At 42.3% G+C, this 10,045-nt stretch overlaps 1 protein-coding gene across 1 annotated transcript; it reads right to left on the bottom strand.

Annotated features, from left to right (window-relative positions):
• Positions 1-4,890: 4,890 nt before the first annotated feature.
• Positions 4,891-6,989, bottom strand: trhrb (thyrotropin-releasing hormone receptor b). Its single transcript, XM_071895013.2, has 2 exons — positions 6,210-6,989; positions 4,891-5,316 (listed from the first exon to the last, which is right to left on the bottom strand). Exons 1-2 carry the CDS (start codon positions 6,987-6,989, stop codon positions 4,891-4,893), a joined length of 1,206 nt encoding a protein of 401 aa, XP_071751114.2.
• Between the last annotated feature and the right edge of the window lie 3,056 nt (positions 6,990-10,045).

Raw genomic sequence — 10,045 nt, 5'->3', positions numbered from 1 at the left:
GATATAGTGTAGCTACTGCACATGGGTCGTGGGAAATCATCAAACACAGTAACGTTAGCTTCTGTTTATTCTAAGCTTGCAATCTCCAACTGAAGCTAACATGATACTAAATGCTTTCTGAAAAGCAGCCTGAGTCATATCTACAAACAGAACAAGCGCCTGTAGCTTCTGTTTATGCTAAACTTGTAATCGCCAACTGAAGCTAACGTTAGAGTAGCTATAACAATACTGCTGTATGTCTGTAGCGAGTGTGAGCCACTCCTCCAGGCCAAGGCGGTCTCACGGCAGTTCGTGAAATAGTCACGAAAATGTTATCTATCGATTCATGTACATGGACACGATTTTGCCATTTTTTTTGTGTGAAATGAACACGACCTAAAAAACGTGCCTCCACCACGACCTGAATTACGTTCCTCCACCACGAATTTGAAAACGGAAGTTTAGGCAAATAAAACAACTTGGTTAAGGTTAGAATGGTTTGGTCATGGTTAAATAAGAAAATTTAAATGTGGCTTACGGTTGAAATGTACTTTGAACACGCTGGGAATCAAAGCCCAGTCGTCGGCATCGAAGGCAAACGTATACGTCCATCCACCACCGTTTTATTTCAATATCACACTACTTCAGTCCCGACTGACAGGCACGAAAGGTACTTCCAATTGAAATACATTAGTTTGAAAGTCGTTCTGAGTGTCACGCAAAAAATGGCAAAATCGTGTCCATGTACACGAATCAATAGATTCAATTTCGTGACTATTTCACGAGCTGCCGTGAGACCGGGTTGTCCAGGCATGTGCACTTCAAAATGTTAAAGAGCAGGCAGGGCAACGGCAACATGTTAAACATCAAGGCAGTGCATGATGCTGAGCCTATATGGCCCAGCCTGAAAATAGATTTTTTTTTTTTAAATAAGAATTTAATACGGTGCAAGGTATGTTGCATGCTAAATACAGTCTCAGTGGCCTTTAAAATCTACACAGCAGGATAGAGATCAATACCACAACAACATAGAACACATCAAATCTTTACAAGTGGTGTTGTTACAAGTCCTTGGAAATACATTGGCATTGATTGATATCTCACACACACGCACACACACACACACACACACGGGGTATGGCCTCAAGGCTTTTTGTTAGAGCTGAATTAAAAAAAAGAAAAAAGAAATTGTTGCAGGTCGATGATGTTTGGATCAGTTCTTGTTTGCAGAGCACAATTGACGTCTGCAGACACAATAGTTTACCTGCGTTATATGTTTGCTTTTCTTGGGATTTATTTATTAAAAGTGCTAAGTTGGCCTAAACACAAGTGAGTCACAAGCTACTAGTGAGCATTATTACAGGCAGGGTGAAGGAGAGGAGAGGTTCGCTGTACCTGTGAGGCTGGGAGACCATGGCAGTGGTATAATATGGTGTAAGACAGACCTACAGTGGGCAGATCGGTATCTGTGGACGGAGATGTGGATACAGGAAGGGAAGGCTAGCATCAAAGCGTTACTTACACTCCAGAGAAATTGTATTAACCTGTTTAAAATTCCAGTCACAGAGTCTCGTCCTGGCAGTAGCATTAAATTAGCTGAAAATGTTCTCCGAGTTTATACGGCCGATACTGTAGGCGGTATGATGACAGAATCTGCATTTATTAGGTTATTTATGTCGTCATGTACGCTGTCAAGGTAAATGCCATGTAAGGAATTAGCTAATTTGAATGCATATGCGTGTTACTGTTAGGTCTAATGTATGCTGATGAGAACTGTGGTTTACACATTTCCATACTAAATGCCAGAAAATTTTCATACCATCAAAGTGCAGGTTAGTGAGCTGGTTAAATGGCTTTTTAACTTCAAACTTATCTTAGTGGGAATTTATTGGTTATATTGTCAAAGGCGCTGTATGTGAAAACCAACAAAACAGCTTATGGCATCTAACATATGGCAACAATTCATAATATCCAGCTTCACCCATGTCAGTCAACGGACAGATATTGTCTGGGTAAATAAACAATATAATAAGATAACAGCACTCAGTGAAGATTTCTTTTCCTTCTTCTTAAGGTTAAGGTTAACCTATTCCTGCCCCCCCCCCCGTCCCTCCTCCTTTAAGCCCTCTATAGATAAATGACTGTTTGCTTTCAGTCTCATATCTGTGTGTTTTTTTTTTTTTCTTTATCCACAGAATGTCAAAGAAATTTAATTTCAGGAACACAGGATTTGCCCTTTTTATCCTTCGCCCTCCTGTCATTTGGCTTGATGCTGCTTCCTGCTTTGTGTGGAGGAGGAAGAACAGACAGCTAATGGAAACAGAGCAGATGAAGAGAATTTTCCTTCGTGAGCCAATATATAAAACAGAAAAGAAAGATTGTCTTCCCTAAATGTGCACTGCTGTGCTCAGAAATACAAAATTGCACTGCGAGCTGTAATTTCAGAACCAACTTTATTTGGAACGTAAAATTTACAAATTAACAATTTCCAGATAACCATCAAGTGTATTCACAGAATCACATTCACTTTAAAAAGCAAGCAACAGTTTCCAAATAGTACATCACAAAATAATATTGACTCTGTATTGGTTTTAATGGGCAACCATGAAAGCAACAGCTCCATAAAAATATACAGTTAGCCTCTCCGTTACACCTGACGAACAAAACAGTTACATAACATCACTTTTCATACGTACACAGGGAACGGACACACAAGAAGGCATGAATCTACTAAAAGTTTACATCGGTACAATCATTAAATAAAAGCTGCAGCTATTACTCCACATTCCACATATTCCACATATTGAATGAAACCCTGTCAGAGGCGATTACAGAGCGAGAACTTTATCTTCCTCCGCCGTGGCTGCTGCACCAATTATGTTCCTTGCGTGGCGGGCGGCGCTCAGAAATTCACCAACAGCCATTGATCTGGCAGTAAACGCCACACAACATCAGTATATCTAAACATAGCATGTCCAACCAGCCATGTTCACCGGCTCGCTGAAAGGCTCGCTGAACTAAAAGCGGACGAGCGAAGCGATGGTTTGATTAAATCCACGGCACACGTGATACAGCACACTGACCAAAACCATCATGTCACTCTTGCCACAGCATGGAGGGGAATACTGAGCACTGGGAAGTTATAGTGCAGCACTTTAAATTTATGAACATATTTCATAGGTTACACTTAAATCTCTGTAACAATATATACAGTCTTTCATATTGGAAAATACTGAGGTTTGCAACCAGGGTCATTGCTCAAACTTTAAGAGTGATGGTTGATGGTGCAACTGCAAAAAACATCCATCTTAACAAGTCAGTTAGTCTCATATTCAGCCTTCAAATCTTATTTTTCTTAAACCAAGAGGAGAGATAACTCCACTTGTTTCCAATGCAGCTTCACTTGTTTCAGGAATTTTCTAGAAATAAGTGTCAGTATCTTGAAGCAAGTGAGAATAAGGCAGATCACTGCACTGCTATCAAGACAAAATTCTTAAAACAAGTTGATTTGCATTGGAAACAAGTGGAATTATCTAACGCCATTGGCAGAATTCTTCACTTTTTTTGAGAAAAGTACGATTTTAGTACTCAATAATAGACTAAATGACTCGTTAAGATGGAGATTTTTTGCAGTGTGGCGGGGGAATTACAACAATCAAAACTTTTGTGTGGCCCTTTCTGAAATAAAGTTACAAAGTGCTTTACATACTTTACTACAGCAGTATAACCACCACCGATCCTTCCTCCACATACAGTTACATCAAGACCTTATAGAGGTGAGCCCCTCTCTCCACAGTGAACAGCACAGTGTGTCTTGGCTCTCACATTGTGCTGGAGGCCATGCATGTCCTTCACAGAGAGAATACAGGCTGTTTATCACTGAGGGTTCAGGTGGGACTCGATGTTCACCCTGTAAAGGACTGCCTGCCTCAACGCAGCAGGAGCCAGGATCGCTTAAGGCAACACATACAGTTATTAAAGCTGCACAAGGCAACAGTTTTATGTTAAAATACACCTGTCTAATCAGCCTAAATCACAGATGGGGGGGCTGCAGCAGAGAAGAGAGTCCCATGCTTCTGGATTGAGACGTTGTAGATTTGCAGCATTTCCCCAAATTAAATTCTGGTGTCGGGTATGAACACTTCTCCGCCTACAGGATGTGACAAATCAGGATGTGACAAATCGAAACTTAGAAACAAAACGCAGCGCTCCGTCCAGAGAAAGCTGGACTCACCAACGTTAGATCTTTTCCGCTCTCGTTTCTTTGGTTTCCTTTGGTTTAAAGCATCACAGGTCGGCTGGGTTGGTAAACATGAGCGTGCTGTGTGCAGTTTACTGACGTCACCTTACAGGATTTCTGGGCATTGAAGGTTTTCAGACAGTTATCTCTCACTGCCATTTGGAGGAACCGACATATGAAGTTGCCTGGTGCAGCTTTAAAGAGAAGAAATGAGTCTCCACTAGATTGACACTCAGCTTCAGCAGATACTCAAAGTTGTGTACTTGGAATTGGCGATGGAGAAGTGGGAACGACTCATGTTCAGTATCTTATATGCTCAGGTCCCAGACAGCAGCTTTGTGATGAGACGGTCCTTACTGCCGCCGTCGTTTGTGTATTTACAACGTCTTGGATCATTCTTGTTGACGAAGAGCACGTTTGGCTCCGGGACTCAAACACTACCATCATGCATCAGTGGCAGTAATCGCTGTGTTTACATGTCAAGGACTGCAGCCTGGCTGGGAAAAGGTCAGACAGCAGGCACTCAGGAAAAACACCATTCCACTTGACAGACTCCATTAAGCAGCAGTTCCCAACTCTTGAGTTCTAACAAGATACTGCACACTGACTCCTGCGACGGCCCCTCCGGCCCTCATGTCGACTCCTTCCCAGCCTGAAGCCTCGCTCTGCACTCAGGCGTCGCTGAACGTCACCTTCCCATAGACACAAGGGTCTGGGAACATCATCTTCTTGTCAGGCAGCAGCTCGTCCGTGACCGTGAGCTCCTCCAGCTCCGTGGTGAAGTGGTCGGTGCTCTCCACCAGAGACGTGTCCTTGACGGCGCTGTAGGTGAGCGCCACGCTGTAGGCGGCCGGCTTGTCCGAGCCCTTCCGCCCGCAGCGGCAGATCTTGCGGAAAGCGGCGCGGAACTTCTGGGACATGGCGTTGTAGATGACCGGGTTGATGGCGCTGTTGAGGTAGATGCAGCTGCGGCAGAAGAGCAGGAACCAGCTGTCCAGGTAGGCCCGGTCCAGGAAGGAGTTGACCACCACTAAGGTGCGGTACGGCATCCACAGCATGGCGAACAGGATCACCACCACCGCCAGCATCTTGGTCACCTGCAGGGCCACAGGGGGAAATATGGCAGCTTTCATCGCAGTAAAGCTGCAGTAAAGCTCTCATGGCAGCACTTGTGGCAATAAAACCAGCCAGATCAATAATCTTAAACAAATAAATAATAGCAATAATTACAGATAGAGATCTAAACCTGCCATAGTGTATGGGGGAGCAGGATTGAAAGATTTTCCAACATGCATTTCAGTTCTTACTCTCTTGACTTCACATGGAAATCCATACGGACAATCAATTTTTTTATCAATAGCGAGGGAGTGTTGGCCATTTGTAATCTCAGATGTCAAAGAACCTTTAAGATGACGTAATGTAATTCTCAGAAGTTACTTGTTCAAAACTGTAATTTACAATTCTTAACCTGTTCTCCCTGGAAAATGAGGAACTGCAAAACAAAGGGTTACCCAAGAGTTTTATATTGTGTTTGTAGCCTGACCATGTAAATGTTCATTTCAACAAACCATTTATTCTAGCATTGATTTTTTAAACATTTTCTTGAATCAAGTGTCATTTCCATGACATTAGCGGAGTGATCTGCTTTGTTCTGCCTTGTTTCAAGACATTTCTAGTGAAACTGCGCTGGAAACAAGTGGCATTATCTCACCATTGGCAGAATTTTCCCTTTGTTTTAAGAAAAATAGGAGACTAAATGAAGATGGACATTTTTGCAGTGGGAGTCAGGGCAGCTGTGGGATGAGAGTCTAACACATTTTTGGCATAAAGAATGGTCGAGTGTGGTTGTGCCAGGCTCTCTCTCTCTCTCTCTCTCTCTCTCTCTCTCTCTCTCTCACACACACACACACACACACACACACACACACACTCACTCACTCACTCACTCACTCACTCACTCACTCACTCACTCACACACGCACACACACACCTGTCTGCGGGAGGTCGCAGTGGAGCTGGAGTGGCGAGAGTTTTTACAACTTGTCTTATTAGCCGCCATGTTGCCGTGTCCGTTTTTCTTCTTGTCCTTATGGTCGGATGGCAGCGGGTTGAGGAAGAGGATTCTGGCGATCAGTCCATACAGGATCGCAGAGAGCAGCAGTGGCAAAACAAAAAAGATGCCGAAATCAAAAAAGTAAATGGGCAGATAAAAGTGCCTGGGCACTTTGTAGCCGCAGGTGACGATGGTGACGTTGTCGTACACCAGCTCCTGGATGTCTGACAGGTAGAACCACATCACGCAGTACAGCGAGGTAAACACCCAAACAAACAAAATGATTTTCTTCGCCCTGGACAGCGTGCACAGAAACTGAGCTTTTATGGGATGGCAAATGGCGATGTATCTTTCTATGGTGAAAGCGGTTATGGAGCAAGACGAGGCGTTGATTCCCAGATACTGAAAGTAGGTGATGCAGAGGCAGCCGTAGTGTCCAAACACCCAAGATCCAAAGATACTGTCCGTTATACTCGGCAGACCAGCCGCTGTCAGCACCATCAGATCTGCCACAGCCAAACTCACAAGGTAGCAGTTGGTGGGAGTCCTCATGTGTTTGGTGGTGAGCACCACCAAGATGACCATCACGTTGCCAACGATCCCTAAGGCGCATATCAAGAAAAGCAATAAACTACTTAACACTTTGTATTGGATGCTGTGGTCCATCCAAGTCCCCAAAGTGTTGTTCAGTTCTTGAGCTGTAGTGAAGTTTTCCATCTTGGAAAAAAAAAACGCTGTATCGGAGGAGAACAGCGACTTCAGAGTGTGCGTTTAGCTTCCCGACGCATCGACCAGGTTTTACGCACGACGGAAGCGGCGACTCTAGCAGTTCTACAGGTCTGAAAAAGTGTGTGTCGCTGTCAAATGCCTCGAAACTGTATCCAGACGCGTGCTATGCATTAAACCGACACAAAATACCAAAGTGCTGGTCGTACACTCGCATAATACCCCGATAATTCATGGTCAAGTGGTGCGTAAAAGTGATGCGTCGCCGTGTTCTCGTCAGAATAAACTGTCTCTCGGACAGATAGCGGTTTTGATCCTTCTCTTATGGCACGAGCTCTCATTACGCATGCGAGCTGATCAGCCCATCATTGCCTTTTCCAGCTCAGACTTCGCTGTAAACAAAACTAGTTGCTCAAACGATAAAAAACTACTAAACTATCTGTGTTGTCTACCTGTTGTTAGATATAATCTGCTGGTAACATTTTTTTGCAGATTAATTACAAATACACTACAGAGAATGGCAAATAAATGTTACTGCTGAGCCTAAAGATGATTCATTTCCACTTGCAACTAGTCTGAGTCTTTCCTATTCTGTTAGTTAATTCATTTAGGTCTAACTCGGGTCTTACTTACGTCTTAGATCTTACTTTTATCTTGATTGTTGATCCGAATGTTCAAAGTGACTTTAGCCTAAATGCCAGAATTTGTGTGTTTTTACAGAGCGGTTAACCTCCGGTGCTTCCATCAGTCTGAAGTCTGGACCATCTCAACTCAACAGGCAACCACCTTTAATATACTTAATGGAAAGAACTGCAGGCTCTGCTATAAGATGAAGCTGATCGATATAACTGAACCTTTTATTTGTAGGTGTGTAGAACAACTCAAGGTTGACATATGGAGTCTATAGGATGCTTTGGAAGATTGCGCAGTAACCTAAAGGCAGTTTTGCAGTAACTCAACTGCAAATGTCATCAAGTAATCTTTTTTTTCTTTTTTCTTTTTTTTTTCTCAACAGTTGAATTTTTCTTACTCTATTCCCTGGTCATTGCTGATGCATGAAATCGTGGCAGCAAGCTGAGGTCAGGGAGGCGATTCCTGCTGGCAAGTGTTGGAGCCAAGTGCCCATATGGTCACTACATAGCCTAGAGAATGGCATGATGGGAAAATGGGAAAATGGTTGGTTTTGCCAACTGCAATTAAGATACTGAAGAGGGTTTCGTTTGTAATAAATAAGAATCAAAATTAGTTAAGAAAAGGGTTTAGTTTGTAAGAAAAAATAATTAAAATCAGTTAAGATTCGTTGTCAACAGGTAATTTGTTTTGCATTTTGTGATTTCCTTGCTTTCAATTATGTATAAGGATAACACATTGCGTTCATGTTATACCCTCAGGCCTTACATGTGTCGATAACATTTAACCTTACAATGGCTTTACTCCAGTGTATTAACCTGTGTTAATCTATGAGAAAGTATTGTGAGTATGCAATAAATCTGTGTACGTACTGACTGAAAATCTCCCCAAAACATAATATACTTACAACAACACAAAGTAAGTACAAACTTAAACATAAAAATATATATAAGATATATATATAAGAATTCCAGCACCTGACATCTGTGCTGCTGATGTGATGTACCAGCACTGCCTGTTATGTTCTTTACTGAAATAATTTAACGTGTCTCACTGAATTCTAAGGTGATAGGTTATTACATATGAGGTGACACATTATATTATTTGCCAGCAGAAAATAAAGCCAATAAACCAATAAACACAGTAAGGCTATTGCAAAGTGAACCATTCAGTGAGTAACAGACACAGATCTGCACTGTAACCTGCTTCCACTGCCATGCTGTCCTTTATGCATCTAACATGGGAATTTGCAGTTGCCTGTTCTCCACACAACACTGTGGAGGTGGGAAATCTCTCTCCTCCACACCAACTGTGCACATGCTACAGGAACTGAATGGTGACGATCACGCCAACACTTGACTTTATTCATGTGATTGTGTTATGAGCTTTGAGGTTGCCAGCAGTCCATTCTGAGCAACAGGTGGACCAGGGCTGCAGGGAATTACATAACGACGCCCCCTTTCTCCCTCGTCTCCCGTGCTCACACAGCCATGAAGAAGAAAGACTCGGCTTTCAGCTCAAGTGCCTTCATCCCTCTTTTCATCTGCTTTCTGATGACACAAATTATACACAAGCACTCAGCCTGGGTAAAAATTAAGTTTTTGCAAATAATAACATTTGTTTTAACGTGCTGAGAGCATCCAATCGGTCGGTTTACTGCATCAGGGCAATTCAGAGTGAGTTGGCAATCACAAAGAATAAGTATGCAAAGTTACTGTAGTTAACTGTAAATATTATTTTTGCACTACTGCATACATTTGTACTCTGTTTATATAATCTCACTCAGCATCCTGCACTGATGCCACATTAATGATGTCATTGTATGTGTATATATTGTCGTATCTGCATATATATGAATGTATGTGTATGTCTTAGCGTGGTATGGAAGTATACGTGTGGGGAAGGTGTTAGTGTTATGTATGTATTTTAACTTTTAACCCAAGTCAAATTCCTTTGTTTGTGTTGCATACTTGGCCAATAAAGCCTGATTCTGCTTTCAGTGTTTTTTCTGGCACATTTCTGTCTATTGTGCTCAATTTGCCAAGCAGGTTAAGACAAACACTGAGAATTATTTGCACATATTATTTGATACAAGTCTTGAACCAAGGTTTATTCTAACCTAGATTCGCTGATCTGAGTTCAGGGTTAACTATCCTTACTTTGGAGTGGGATTCATCTCTACTTTGGGATTCATCTCTACTTAACAATATGGATTTTAGAGCTTGTGCAGAGAGAAAAGCTCCTGTAGTTTCCTCAAAACAGCTGAAAACACCTTCTTTTCAAATTGTTTACGTTGCAGTATTCATGTTGATTCACAAGGGGAATAATTGGAGTTTCTTGGTCTTATGATGTCCAACTCCTGTGTCGGTGTCCTTGTGTGATTACATGGTGATGCTTCAGATCGCAGCAGCAGAGCC

Source organism: Centroberyx gerrardi, chromosome 19, assembly GCF_048128805.1.
Source record: "Centroberyx gerrardi isolate f3 chromosome 19, fCenGer3.hap1.cur.20231027, whole genome shotgun sequence".
Lineage (NCBI taxonomy): Eukaryota > Metazoa > Chordata > Actinopteri > Beryciformes > Berycidae > Centroberyx > Centroberyx gerrardi.
Note: the sequence above shows the minus strand (reverse complement) of the source record. Positions and strands in the feature narration are given on the sequence as shown.